The sequence below is a fragment of the Rhinoderma darwinii genome, chromosome 2, assembly GCF_050947455.1.
Source record: "Rhinoderma darwinii isolate aRhiDar2 chromosome 2, aRhiDar2.hap1, whole genome shotgun sequence".
NCBI lineage: Eukaryota > Metazoa > Chordata > Amphibia > Anura > Rhinodermatidae > Rhinoderma > Rhinoderma darwinii.
Window position 1 is genome coordinate 165,308,725 of NC_134688.1, and position 15,579 is coordinate 165,324,303.

At 43.6% G+C, this 15,579-nt stretch overlaps 1 protein-coding gene across 3 annotated transcripts in view; it reads left to right on the forward strand.

The window, feature by feature from the left end:
• The window catches only part of NALCN (sodium leak channel, non-selective), a 722,821-nt gene that overhangs the window by 686,962 nt on the left and 20,280 nt on the right, over positions 1–15,579 (forward strand). For all 3 annotated transcript variants that reach the window (XM_075852442.1, XM_075852444.1, XM_075852443.1), the window contains 3 exons: positions 774–842; positions 13,661–13,809; positions 14,489–14,582. In XM_075852442.1, coding sequence (XP_075708557.1) covers positions 774–842; positions 13,661–13,809; positions 14,489–14,582 — 312 coding nt within the window. The remainder of the gene's footprint in view (positions 1–773; positions 843–13,660; positions 13,810–14,488; positions 14,583–15,579) is intronic.

The window sequence follows — 15,579 nt, forward strand, 5'->3', positions numbered from 1 at the left end:
CTTGCAGACCAAATTAAAGTGGCCACGCCACGCTGCAGAAACATCCTGATGACGTGTACCTGGTTTACAAGGTAAAGCCCCCCGTACACTCCTATTAATCCTGTAATAGTGTTTACAAAACTTAGTATTAAGGAGTCAAAGGACTATAAAGGTAGTTTAACAAACCACCTATATACTCCCCTATTAAGAACAAATTATCCAAAAGTTGAACTGTCCAAGATAAATAGGACAATAATAATTAAAACCTTAGAATAAAAATCATCTTAGAATTGTATTTGGAAAAATCCCATTTATTGATTTGGGCAATGAGCACATACTCTACCCACAGCCTCCCATTGAGGGAAAGCTCAAGAATTCAAATGAATTTGTTCAGAATTGTTCGGCACAATCCCTTTGTATTTGTTAATTACATTATTATTAACAGAATTGTAATCGATTTTTCTATATAAAATAGCGATCTAGAGTATGTTGGTTCAGTTAGTGTTTGCATCTTATCCCCCTTATTTTAAGTATTAACTGTATTATTGGTTTACACATAACTTGCTTTTCGAATGCCATAAAAAAAGAGACAAGTGACATTTTAATGTGTACATCCAGTTAGTAATGGTGAGCTCTAATTAAGGGTTCTTTTATCCTTTAAGCTACATGTATAAATGTATTCATAGTGAGACGCCAGACTTCATTCTGAATGTGGAGCCAGTTATAAGAATTGTGTTGTACGCCTTTAAAAAAGTTATTTTGTAAATGTAATATTTTTTTATAATTCTTTACAGAATGAATATACTTATATGATGGGTGCCTGTATAATAGTCTTTAGGTTTTTCTCCATATGTGGAAAACATGTAAGTATCTTCTGGTGTTTTTAGATATCATTAGCTTCCATATTACATTTTATTGGTTATATATTCATGGGTGTAGTCTCTCCCACACAGGAGCAGCTAAACATGACATGGCTGATTTCTTGCTTCTGTGTTCCTACTTTGGCCTGATACTCACACCTCTTTATATGTAATTATTATTTGGCTTCTATTTCAAATGTGCTTCTGCGGGGACTCAAACACAGCACCTGGTGTATGAGAGCCAAAGACACTAGCAATGAGCCACAGGCTGCACTGCTATCTATGAGAGGATTTTTTTATGCCTAAATACCCTAGTAGAATAAATTATTCACAGGCATCTCTAGTATATACAGATATATAGGGAGCTGCGAGTACATTATAGATTTAAAAAAAAAATGAAAATTTAAAGTCCCCTATTGGGATTAAAAAAAAAGATGGCTTTTTTCCGGTAAAGTAAATTTTTTTTAAAGAAAAAATAACCCCTTCCCTAGGCACCTATATCTCTGCCATCAAAGCAGGAAACCTGTTGTTAAGAATTTGAATCCCAGCCTTGCACATCATCACAATCTTAATATGAAGCAGTTGAATGTTGAAATATCAAACAATATACAAACAAATTAACCAGGCAAAGAATTCAAAATGCTTCATGCAGCAACAACAGCTTTTGTATATTTCTCCCTCTAGGTGCTAAGATTAACTCTTTCAGGACCTTTTATTCTGCAAGAATAAAAATCACCCTCACGTATGTTCATAGAATGTTTAGGACCCAAAGCTTTGGAGTTAGGCTCTGATCGTAGGCTCTGTCAGAGCCTTCATCACAGATTCTGTCATACTTCCATCATATATTCAAAAATATTTTCTCTTAAAAACAACAAAAACTGCAACGGAAACCAAGGAAGCAGAACATCAGCATTGACAAAGCAAGTGTGAACTCGGCTTTAACATCATAAGCAAGATGTTCCAGAACTGTCTCACATTTGTCTAAGAAACATGTAATGCATATTGCATGTCAATTATGTGACTACAAAACGTTATATTTTTGAAGTTTATATATGCTCATAGAGTGAGATGCCATAGAAATGAAATGCTGTGATGGAAAGATAAATTGACAACAATTGCAGATTTAAAATATCCACACTTAAAAGTGCCCTTATGAAGCACCATGTTTAGTATTAGGCATCTGCCTCATCCTCAGATAAACTGGGGGACAGTTGATTGTGCCTTTTGGTGTCCTTTGGATGACAATATTGTAACTGACAGATACAGTGGCCCACATTTATTAATAATTACGTATTTTGCATCAATGACATTGTAGAAGCCAATGGGCAAGAAATGTGTCTAATTTACCAAAAAGATTAGCCCTTTTTTCCGAGGTACATATTGAATGCTTACTAGTATTAAACATATAACTTTATTTAGAAATACCTATTCAGAATACAAGTGAAGATTACAAGTAAAGATTAAAAGCACAATGTGAGCTGAAAGTTCCTATTGTAACGTGTATGGCCGGGGGCCGTCGTTCAGACTTACCCTCTGACAGCCCTGGCCATGGACATCTGTGTTCTCGGGGACATCTCCCTCCAGGGAGACGCTGGCACTTACTTCCGGGTTCTGGGACTGTTTCCCGCAGGGCGCACGCGTCCGCGCGTGCACGGCCTTAAAGGGCCAGCTGTCATTACTCAATAATTAGCCCAGAAGGCTACTGGACTATAAAAAGGACTCTGCCCACTTGATCCTTGCCTGAGCGTTGCTGTATACCCAAAGTTTGTCTTGCAAATGGTTTTCCAGTTCCCAGTGTTACCCGTTCCTGCTGCCTGTACCCTGTATCCCATGCTGTCGTATCAACAGTGAGAGTCAAGTCGTGTCTTCCACTGCATCTGCTGTGCCATCTACAGTGAGAGTCAAGTCGTGTCTTTCGCTGCATCTACTAAGCCATCTACGGTGAAAGTCAAGTAGTGTCTCTGCTACTGTCTACATTGCCTCAGGTACTGGACTATAGACATTGTTTTGTATCTAGTTGGCCAGCTGCTATCCCGCTACGTGGTACGGCCCAGTGGGTCCACACCCCGTGCCGTGACAGTACGCTCAGGCCATGGACCCCGCTTGTCAATTCAAGGACATGTCACCCTCCCAAGCTATGCAGGCGGACATGCAGTATCTGCGAGCATGACATGATCAACTCCTTGTGGCAGTAGACTCCATGGCACAGCAGCTAGGGGGGCTAGCTACTTCCTTCACTGCTCCTATTCAAGCTCCTCCATTTGACCCTCCTGCTAAACCTCCTGGCAGCTCCGATTCGGATCCTCAGTTCTCGCTGCCATTGCCACCTCGGTTCCATGGATCCAGAATCGCCTTCATTATATCTCTACTTGCCGACAAGGCCCTGGCATGGGCGAATCCAATCTGAGAATGACAGGGACCCGAGACTTCCAGGGGTTCGTGCGGTTGTTCCGTACCGTATTAGAGGAGCATGGACGAGTCTCGTCGGCAGCCACTGCTATATTTAACCTTCGCAAGGAGGACGCCTCCGTGGTCGAATACACCATCCAGTTCCGGACCCTGGCAGGAGAATTGTCCTGGAACAATGAGGCCTTGGTAGCATCCTTCTGGCAAGGCCTATCGCCCAAGATCAAGGACGAACTTGCTGCTCAAGATCTACCAGCTGCCTTGGACGACCTGATTCTACATGCTACTCGAGTGGACATAAGGTTCAGAGAGAGATCTCAAGAGGTTCGACAGGAGAGACGGCTCCCTAGACTGGCGCCCAACTTCCAGCAACCCCTCTTGCCTTCTTCTTCTGCCCCGCCGTAGGTTCCGATGCAGGTGGATTGGCTTAAACTGTACGTTCAAGAGAAACAGCGCAGGCGCATCTCTGGACTCTGTTTATATTGCGGCCTCGCTGGCCATGTCGTGCGTCTGTGTCCTCAGAAGCCAAAAAACCCCAACGCCTAGGATTGGTTGGAGAACTAACCCTGGGCGATACGCCATTTAATAGAGAACTCTCCTCCAAACTGTTCATTCCTGTGACAATCGTTGCTGGCAAAAGACCTCATCCAGTCTCTGCCTACCTGGACTCTGGCTCTGCAGCCAATTTCATCTGCCAAGACCTTGTGGATCTTCTTCAGTTGCCCACTATTCTGCTGGAAAGGCTGTTGATCGTTGCCTTGGATGAGCACCAAACAACAGCGGTCAGCCGCCATACGAATGCGCCATCCATACAGGATCATACATTGACTAATTGCCTGAGGAAGGTCATGGTATTGACCGAAACGTCGCACTGTCATTGGCTATAAATATAATAAATTATTTATCTGCAAAAGAATTTCCACTTTGGTGTGCATAGTGCTTTTTCTCCGTTGCCTTGGTAGATGGACCGCCTTTGCCTGATCCAGTTTTGTCTGTGACCAAGCCGTTAAGACTCCAAGTGGGAGTTTCGCAGTCTGAACTCATCTCCCTGTTTGTTCTGCCCAAGGCTGTCAACCCCGTGCTGCTGTGTTTGCCTTGGCTCCGTCTACATGCCCAAGTCCTGGATTGGAACTCTGGAGAGGATCTCCAGGCGGGCCCCAAGTGTCTCGACCGCTGCCTGGTGCATGTCCATCTGCCTCAGTCTCCTCCGCCTCAGTCACTAGAAGGGTTGCCTCCTTGTTACTCTCAGTTCGCAAGTGTCTTCAACAAGAATGAAGCAGAGACATTGCCACCACATCGAGCATATAATTGCCATATCGGCTTGGTTCCTGATTCGTCCCGTCCTCGCGGTAGAGTATACCCTCTCTCCTAGCCTGAGACCCAGTTTATATCAGCCTATATTAAGGAGAATCTGGAGAGGGACTTCATACGAAAATCCTCATCCCCGACCGGAGCCGGGTTTTTCTTTGTTATGAAGAAAGATGGATCCCTCCAACCCTGCATTGACTACCGAGGCCTCAACCAGATCACGGTGAAGAACAGGTACCCATTGCCTTTGATTTCAGAACCCTTTGATCGCATACGGGGGGGAAATTTTTTTCCACGCTAGACCTGCGGGGGGCTTACAATCGAATCCAGATTCGTCAGGGTGACGAGTGGAAGACTGCATTTAATACACGTGATGGACACTACGAATATCTGGTCATGCCCTTCGGCCTATGTAACGCCCCCGCAGTGTTTCAAGAATTTGTCAATGACATTTTTCGTGATCTCCTCTATGTCTGTGTTGTGGTGTATCTCGATGACATTTTGATTTTTTTCCCCAGATCTTGTGACTCATCAGGGTCATGTCCACCAGGTGTTGCTTCGATTAAGGGAGAATCATCTTTATGCCAAGCTGGAGTAGTGCATGTTCGAAGAGAAGTCTCTACCCTTCCTGGGCTATATCATCACTGATCAGGGTCTCAAAATGGACCCTGAGAAGGTAAAGGCTGTCCTGGAGTTGCCATGCCACCAAGGCTTAAGGGTTATACAACGCTTTCTGGGATTCGCGAACTTCTACCGGCTGTTCATTCCCAACTTCTCTTCTTTGACAGCTCCCATCTCCACCCTCACTAAAAAGGGTATGAATTGCCAAGGTATGGACTCCAGAGGCTGAAGTCGCATTTTAAACCTTAAAAAAGGCCTTCAAGTCAGCCTCTATTCTTTATCACCATGATGTGTCCCTACAGTTTTCATTGGAGGTGGATGCTTCCTCTGTTGGTGCCAGTGTAGTTTTGTTACAGAGAGGTTCGAAAGGTAAGACTGTGGTATGTGGCTACTATTCTAAGCTGTTTTCTCGCTCAGAGCGCAACTACTCGATTGGGGATCGGTAGTTACTGGCCATCAAGCTGGCCCTGCAGGAGTGGAGACACCTACTATAAGGCACAGCTCATCCTATCCTGGTCTTCACGGACCACAAGAACCTGACTGATCTACAGACGGCTCAACGGCTGAATCCTCGTCAAGCCAGGTGGTCGTTGTTCTTTGCTCGGTTCCGGTTCGAACTCCACTACCGACCTGCCGACAAGAATGTGAGGGCCAATGCCTTGTCTAGGTCATTTGAAACAGAGGACACTGTGGAGTCCACACAGATTATTATCGACCCTTCCTGCATCTATTCTGTCAACCCTCTGCATGTTAGGGACATTCCTTCGGGAAGGACTTTTGTACGTCTGGCAGACAGAGGAAGAATCCTTCACTAGGGTCACAGTTCCAAGCTGGCAGGTCACGCGCGTGCCCGTAAGACCCGAGACCTAATTACCCATCAGTTCTGGTGGCCCACGCTGCCCAAAGACGTCATGGACTTTGTCTCCTCTGGTACGGTGTGCACAGCAAACAAAGTTGCCCACTCCAGACCAGCCGGTCTGCTCCAACCACGGCCTGTGCCCGATGCCCACTGGCAGCATGTTGCTATGGACTTTTTCACAGAATTGCCTCTCTCTGCGGGATGCAGTGTGATCTGGGTGGTGGTGGATCGATTTTCTAAAATGGCTCATTTTGTTCCCCTGTCTGGTCTGCCTTCTGCTGCACGACTGGCCGACCTCTTCGTTCAACGCATCTTCCGTCTGCACGGCTTGCTTCTGCATATGGCATCAGACCGAGGGGTCCAGTTCACCTCAAAGTTCTGGAGAGCACTCTGCGCCCTCCTCGGTGTAAAGTTGGACTTCTCCTCGGCTTATCATCCTCAGTCCAATGGACAAGTCGAAAGGGTTAACCAAATTATGGAGAACTATCTGCGGCACTTTGTCTCCAGACGGCATGATGACTGGATACAGCTGCTCCCGGGAGATGAGTTCTCCTATAATAACCATACTAGTGAGTCTACCACCTCCAGTCTGTTCTTCATCGTCTACGGCCAACATCCTCGTATACCTCTTCCTGTCTCTACTATGTCCCAGGTGCCTGCAGCTGACTCTACCTTCAGGGTCTTTCTGCAGATATGGCAACAGACACAATCTTCTATTCTGCTGGCGGTGGACTACATGAAGAGAAAGGCAGACACTAGAAGACGAGAACCTCCCCAGTTTCTTCCAGGTACGAAGGTCTGGCTGTCTTCCAGGAATATCTGGCTGAGGGTGCCATCTTGCAAGTTTGCTCCCAGGTTCGGACCCTTTGAGATTCTGCTACAGATCAATCCTGTGTCATACAAGCTTCAGCTGCCTCCTACCCTCAAGATCCCTAACTCCTTCCATATCTCCTTGCTGAAGCCCGTGGTACTGAACCGCTACTCCGAGACTCCTAGTTCCACAGTGGCTGCTGGCGGTTCGTCTGGGACTTTCGAAGTGAGGGAGATCCTGGCCACTGAGAAAGTGGGAGGAGGGACGTTTTATTTGGTGCATTGGAGGGGATTTGGTTCAGAGGAGAGGTCTTGGGAGCCAGAGGAGAACATCAATGCCCCTGTCCTCATGAAGATATTTCTCTCCCGCTCTGGTCCCAAGAAGAGGGAGCGTAAGAGGGGGGATACTGTAACGTCTATGGCCGAGGTCCGTCGTTCAGACTTACCCTCTGACGGCCCTGGCCATGGACATCTGTGTTCTCGACGACATCTCCCTCCAGGGAGACGCCGGCACTCACTTCCGGGTTCAGGGACTGTTTCCCGCAGGGCGCCCGCGCTCACGTGTGCACGGCATTAAAGGGCCAGTACGCGTCCATCTGTCATTACTCAATAATTAGCCCAGAATGCTGCTGGACTATAAAAAGGGCTCTGCCCACTTGATCCTTGCCTGAGCGTTGTTGTATACCTAAAATGTGTCTTGCAAATGGTCTCCCAGTGTTTTCCAGTTCCCAGTGTTACCCATTCCAGCTGCCTGTACCCTGTATCTCGTGCTATCGTATGTACAGTGAGAGTTGTCGTGTCTTCCGCTGCATCTACTGTGCCATCTGTAGTGAAAGTCAAGTTGTGTCTCCGCTACTGTCTACATTGCCTCAGGTACCCGTTCTGGACTTTAGACATTGTTTTGTACCTAGTTGGCTAGCTGCTATCCCGCTACGTGGTATGGCCCAGTGGGTCCACACCCTGCGCCGTGATACCTATATAGCAATGCTACTATTACTCAGTAGTCTGTGCTAACTGAGTGCAGGGTCAAACCAACATCTCTGATGACCGCACTGCCTGTATGAAATAGCTGAAATAGCCGCTGCAGTACGCTTAACATAGGACTAAGGCTGGGTTCACACGACCACATTAACGTCCGTAATGGACGGACGTATTTCGGCCGGAAGTCCCGGACCGAACTCAGTGCAGGGAGCCAGGCTCCTAGCATCATAGTTATGTACGAGTTATGCCTCGCTGCAGGACAACTGTCCCGTACTGTAATCATGTTTTCAGTACGGGACAGTAGTTCCACGGAGAGGCGGGGACTCCTAGCATCGTACATAACTATGATGCTAGGAGCCCGGCTCCCTGCACTGAGTTCGGTCCGGGACCTCCGGCCGAAATACGTCCGTCCATTACGGACGTTAATGTGGTCGTGTGAACCCAGCCTTAAGTTTAACAGAACACATAGCCCCATTTTCCCCTGAGGACGCCACTACGGTGGTGAAACATATCGGGGGGCTTCTCTTATTTTAAGCCGCTATTTCAGCTATTTTATACAGGCAGTGCGGTCATCAGAGATATTGGTTTGACCCTGCACTCAGTTAGAACAGACTACTGAGTAATAGTAGCATTGCTATATAGGGACTTTCAGCACACATTGTGCTTTAAAACTTTAGGCTGGGTTCACACGACCTATTTTCAGACGTAAACGAGGCATATTATGCCTCGTTTTACGTCTGAAAATAAGGCTACAATACGTCGGCAAACATCTGCCCATTCATTTGAATGGGTTTGCCGACGTACTGTGCCGACGACCTGTCATTTACGCGTCGTCGTTTGACAGCTGTAGGACACTTCTTTCAGACGTAATTTGAGCCGTACTTCATTGAACTCAATGAAGCACAGCTCAAAATTTACGGCTGTCAGAGAAGCCTCGCAAAATGCGAGGAGGAGCAATTACGGCTGAAACGAGGCAGCTGTTTTCTCCTGAAAACAGTCTGTCATTTCAGCCATAAAAGCCTCTCATCCCATGCTTCCAGAAGCCCCTCCCACAAGTTGGATTGGATTGATGGGCACTTCTTGCGTACCATATGGTCAAGCTGCTCCCACAACAGCTCTATGGGGTTGAGATCTGGTGACTGCGCTGGCCACTCCATTACAGATAGAATACCAGCTGCCTGCTTCTTCCCTAAATAGTTCTTGCATAATTTGGAGGTGTGCTTTGGGTCATTGTCTTGTTGTAGGATGAAATTGGCTCCAATCAAGCGCTGTCCACAGGGTAGGGCATGGCGTTGGAAAATGGAGTGATAGCCTTCCTTATTCAAAATCCCTTTTACCTTGTACAAATCTCCCACTTTACCAGCACCAAAGCAACCCCAAACCATCACATTACCTCCACATTACCTCCACCATGCTTGACAGATGGCGTCAGGCACTCTTTTCAGTTGTTCTTCGTCTCACAAATGTTCTTCTGTGTGATCCAAACACCTCAAACTTCGATTCGTCTGTCCATAACACTTTTTTCCTCTGTACAATGTCTGTGTGCTTTTCCTTTTATTAGCCAGTCTCAGATATGGCTTTTTCTTTGCCACTCTGCCCTGAAGGCCAGCATCCCGGAGTCGCCTCTTCACTGTAGACGTTGACACTGGCGTTTTGCGGGTACTATTTAATGAAGCTGCCAGTTGAGGACCTGTGAGGCGTCTATTTCTCAAACTAGAGACTCTAATGTACTTGTCTTGTTGCTCAGTTGTGCAGCGGGGCCTCCCACTTCTCTTTCTACTCTGGTTAGAGCCTGTGTGTGCTATCCTCTGAAGGGAGTAGTACACACCATTGTAGGAAATCTTCAGTTTCCTGGCAATTTCTCGCATGGAATAACCTTCATTTCTAAGAACAAGAATAGACTGTCGAGTTTCACATGAAAGCTCTCTTTTTCTAGCCATTTTGAGAGTTTAATCGAACCCACACATGTAATGCTCCAGATTCTCAATTAGCTCAAAGGAAGGTCAGTTTTATAGCTCCTTTAAACAGCAAAACTGTTTACAGCGGTGCTAACATAATTGCACAAGGGTTTTCAAGTGTTTTCTAATCATCCATTAGCCTTCTAACACAGTTAGCAAACACAATGTACCATTAGAACACTGGAGTGATGGTTCCTGGAAATGGGCCTCTCTACACCTATGTAGATATTAACAACCAAAATATCTCACAGGTATGGTAATTTGGCTAGGTATCACCCACAAGGCGAAATGTTCTACCTCCAAAAATGTCACTATAAACTAGCGAAAACTCCACAATTACATTAGAAACCATGAGAAGAAGGAGTCAGAGACTATAAGTACACAAAGAAATATAGTTTTATTGTTACATTCGAAATACAAAAATATAAAAACACAAGTACACAACGAGGTGTTTAAAATTGAAAGTAGATAGGTGGATCAAGTATCAAAAACCCTCAACACGGGCATGCCATAAGTACAAAAACGTAAGAGGTTCTGTTGGTATATAAATGTATGGGGGAGAGAAAGGACATCGCCGTCACATACAGACAGTGCTGGTTCACTGCAACGGAATCTGTGCCATCTCACCACCAAATAGTACATGCACGTCAGCAGCAGATGAAATAACGTCTACAAACTAGTAGTACCCACCGAGTGTTGAGGTGGGTCACTTTACCTCTAAAACACCTCCATGGGTAAGCCTTCAGTTTTAGTTTTGTTATTTCATTGGTTCTGTTAAGCGGACGTTTGGTTCCCCTTCACACTAGGCTATAGTGGGCCGGCTCTTTTTCCCTTGTTCTATTTCTGGGACCATGCAATTGAAGAGTTAGACGTAACTCTCTTGTTACTAGTTTGTAGACGTTATTTCATCTGCTGCTGACGTGCATGTACTATTTGGTGGTGAGATGGCACAGATTCCGTTGCAGTGAACCAGCACTGTCTGTATGTGACGGCGATGTGCTTTCTCTCCCCCATACATTTATATACCAACAGAACCTCTTACGTTTTTGTACTTATGGCATGCCCGTGTTGAGGGTTTTTGATACTTGATCCACCTATCTACTTTCAATTTTAAACACCTCGTTGTGTACTTGTGTTTTTATATTTTTGTATTTCGAATGTAACAATAAAACTATATTTCTTTGTGTACTTATAGTCTCTGACTCCTTCTTCTCATGGTTTCTAACCTATGTAGATATTGCATTAAAAACCAGACGTTTGCAGCTAGAATAGTCATTTAGCACATTAACAATGTATAGAGTGTATTTCTGATTAATTTAATGTTATCTTCATTGAAAAAAACTGTGCTTTTCTTTCAAAAATAAGGAAATTTCTAAGTGACCCTAAACTTTTGAACGGTAGTGTATATATATATATATATATATATATATATATTTTTTTTTTTTTTTTTTTTTTTAATTTATTTTTTTTACTTTTTTTTAAAGCACACACCGAGCAAAATAGAGTGATACAGTACATGTCACAATAACGCCACTCTCTAACTAAGGAAAAAACTCTTAGAGCTGCCTGTATTTGGTGGTGGAAAGGCGCTTGAACAATACAAGGTTAAATTGTGAAAAATTTGGCAGCAAGAGTGCTACAAGCCCCATTGTCTTATTCTATCAGTAACATTGAGTAATGCTTTATGGTAATTCATTCCAATACAGTGTTAATTTGATGTCAGGAGCAGTGACACACAAAGAAGAGAGGGTGCCACATTGCAAAGATCAAACTAGGTCTTTACTAATGTGCCTGGTTTTGCAGTCAAGGACAGTCTTCCATGCAGTTTGTCTGGAGAGGGGAGTCCTGTACAGGTTCCCACCACACAGCAGCAAAGGGAAGAAATCACCCGGGCAGGGTCCCCTCTTTCCAAGAGTCTCATAGCAGCCACATGGCCTTCCTTTACTGTATGTATGCCCTTGTTCAGGAGACAGATGACAACTTGTCACCCTACTACATCTGTACTTAGATACACAGTAGATAGTATAATATGCAATATTCCTGGAAAACATATCAATGATACTTGTTCACAGAAAGAGCCTTCTCCTCGGAATTTGTGTTTGAAAATTGTTGTGTCATTTTATTTTTTGCGTATTCTTGTGAATAAAACTCACTTCAAAGCCCTGTTTTATCTTTCTATGTAAGTAGATTTCTCTGCTATACTTTGGGAACAAATCTCTTAAATACTGTAAGCCGTGGACCAGAATGTCTTTTTCTAAATCATGTTTCTCTTAAATAGACATGCTGAGAGAAAAATAACTACCCTCAATTTACTTTTAGCTCAGGCATACAATTTTCATTTTAATTGTGTTTGGTTGTTTAACATTAGAAATAATAATACATTTTATTCCCTGTGTAATTTATTTTAGTTATATGTAAATGAAAAAAAAAAAGCTTCAATCTCAGTCTTAACCTGATCTCAGTTTTTAGATATCGGTGCCATTATATTTGGTGCCCGATATTTAAATAACCCCCTGAACTGTCAATGGGGCGTGTACTGAGAAGGGGGCGTGTTACTATGGCTGTGACACTGTCCAATCACATATGGACTGTGTTACAGCAAGAGCGAGGATAGGGAAGAGAGTGTGCGCATGGGCGCTCATGCTCTCACTCTTCAGCTTTCAAAATCAGTCTTCTGCCGAACTGGCAAGGGGGCATGTCACTGCTAATGTAAGAGCTGTGGAGAGGAGAGCGCGCATGCTCTCTCCTCTATCCTCGCTCTTGCTGTAACACTGTCCGTATCTGAAATAACGGAGGAGGGTACAAAAAAAATGTAAAGTGCCCCAGGGTTTGTGCAGCCCTGCCCATTACATGCTGCACTCAGCTGCACATGTATGGGGAGGTGAAAGGTTCTCTTTAAGAGGGGAGCCTTTGTCCTCTCTTAAAATCTCCTCAGGCCTTACATTACTAATAATACTACTAATAATAATTCTACTTATGTAGCGCCAACATATTCCGCAGCACTTTACAGTTCATAGGGTACATGTACAGACAAAATCAGACATTACATAGTAACAGAACGTAACTTATTTAAATAAAGAATTCAAATAATAGGAGAGAGGGCCCTCTCGCAAGAGCTTACAATCTATGAGAAATATGTTATACTAAGTTCTATATACTACAATACTAGAATATATACTAAGTTCTATAGTTTATATGTGCCACTTTACACTAAAAAAAATCCCTCAGTAATATATATACCATAGATATGGGCCAGCCTCTAACAAATTTAATGAATTTCCAAATCTGTTCCCAGCATTGAAAGAAAGATGTGTGTGGGCATGGGCAATGCCCATTACGTAATTTTACCATGTGGAACGTAACCTCACAAGGACGACACATTACCACAGCTGTATTGTTTACGTACAGCCATGGCAGGTTCTGGTAAAGGAATTAGGACATCCGGTATTTCCCCCAATTTTTATTTTAAGCAAATTTTTGAAAAAAAAATTACATGTTTATTTTGAACTTATTTGTGAAACCCCCTTTTTGTTTTCATCAGATATATATTTTTTATTAAACATTTTGTGCATATGTACATACAAAAGAGCATAATACTATACACCAGAAAAAATTAAACACAAAGAATATGAAAACCATCCCACGTACACTCCTTATGGAACAGGCTAATTAATAATACTTTAAGAAGTATAGAAGGCAGTGAATAATAATAAGGTTTACTAAGGTGACAGTAAAGGAATGTTGGGAAATAAGACAAGATTTGTTAGAAAATGCCTCATATCAATACTTTGTAGGGAAAGTATATTTTTCTTATATTTGGAAAGGACTGGAAAGATATGGTTGTGATTTCTTTAAATGTATTTTATATCCACTTCTAGGTCACATTGAAGATGCTTTTGCTAACTGTTGTTGTCAGCATGTACAAGAGTTTTTTTATTATTGTGGGGATGTTCCTGTTGCTTCTTTGCTATGCTTTTGCTGGAGTTGTTCTTTTTGGAACAGTGAAATATGGTGAAAACATTAACAGGTAAGAAAGCAGTAAGATTGCAGAGGTTTGGATTGTGTCTTATATGCTACACAGTATCATAAAACGTCACTGGTGATGACCTCTGGGTTGAGAAGCTACTTTCATGAGAAATCACTCATCTTTGCCAGTCCAACTTAAAGGGGTTTTCCCCATAACGAACATAGATGATAAATAGATGATAAATGTTTGATCGCTGGGGATCTGACCGCTGGGTCCCCCATCGTTCTAGAGATTGCAGAGCCCCGAGTCCCCTGTATGAATGAAGTGATAACGCGCATGCATGAACACTGCTCCATTCACTGTCTATGGGTCCTGTGGAGATAGCCAAGTGCTGTACACCGCTATCTTCGTCAGACCCGTAGATAGTAAATGGTGCATGCACACTACCACTCATTTCACACAAGGGACTCAGGTACCCGAAGTCGTGTGATGGTTGAATGTCCCAGCGGTCAAACCTTCAGTGATCAGACATTTATAACCTATCCTGTGGATAATTGATAAATGTTGTTTATGGGAAAAACTATAAACAAAAGAAAAAAGTTATGGCTGCTGAAAGGCAGAATGGCAAAAACATAAAAGTGGATCTGGTCATTAAGGCCCTTTTAGGCCTGGTTATTAGGGGTTACGGTCTAGGTACTTTAGTAACTTAGACTGATTACATTTATTTGGTCTCTCCTAGACATGCAAACTTCTCCACAGCAGGAAAAGCTATAACTGTCCTCTTCAGGATTGTAACTGGGGAAGACTGGAATAAAATAATGCATGACTGTATGGTAAGTAGAGAACTGATATTTGGCATTGATTTTGAGGTCAGGAGAAATATGATTGTAATTTATTTTATTGTGTTTTATAAAGATTGATTAAATCTGCACAGTACAGCCAACATGTAGTTAGATTGAACAATCATGTTGAAGTTGAGGAGTAGGGTTGTTTATTTTATAAGATTTTGCTTTATTTGAACCCTTAGGCCACGTTCACACGTTGCAGAATTTTTCCGCTGCAAAAGTTGGTGCAGATTTGGGGCGATTACGCAACGAATCTGCAGCAACATTTGCATATTTGACAGGTAATTCAGACGTTGAAGATATCACAGCGGACTTGCCACAGATTTCAGTTTTTGCATTGCAAAGGCTGAAATTCGCAGTGAAATTCCGCTGCTTCTCCGCAACATAATATGCATGCTGCAGAGGAGTAATTCTGCACCGCAGCCTAAATTCCGCACAGTTATTTTCCTAAAAATGTATAGAAACAAACGTAAAAAACGGCTGCTGCAGAATTACACTGCGGACTGTCCGCAGCGGAATTCAACAGAAATTCCACCACGTCTGAACGTGGCATTAGGCTGGATTTACACACAGCGTTTAGGGCCAGTTTCACACAGGCATGTTCGGTCTGTAAAATACAGTCTGTAAGTCATCAGTATTTCCCGAACTGTTGTTTTAGTTATCTATGACGCTAGGAATTTTGACTCCTCACTGGAATACTGTCCCGTACTGTACCATGTTTTCAGTATGGGACAGTATTCCCGCAGGGAGGAAGGGATTCCTAGAATTATCGGTAACTATGATGCTAGGAGCCCACCTCCCTGAATTGTGTTCGGTCTGGGAAATACTGCCGACATACGGACAGTATTTTACAGACCAAATGCGCCCGTGTGAAACCAGCCTAAGGCCCCATGCACACGAACGTGTTTTTGCGTCCGCAATTCCCCCGAAAATCCACGGGAGAATTGCGGACCCATTCATTTCTATGGGCCCATACACACTATCC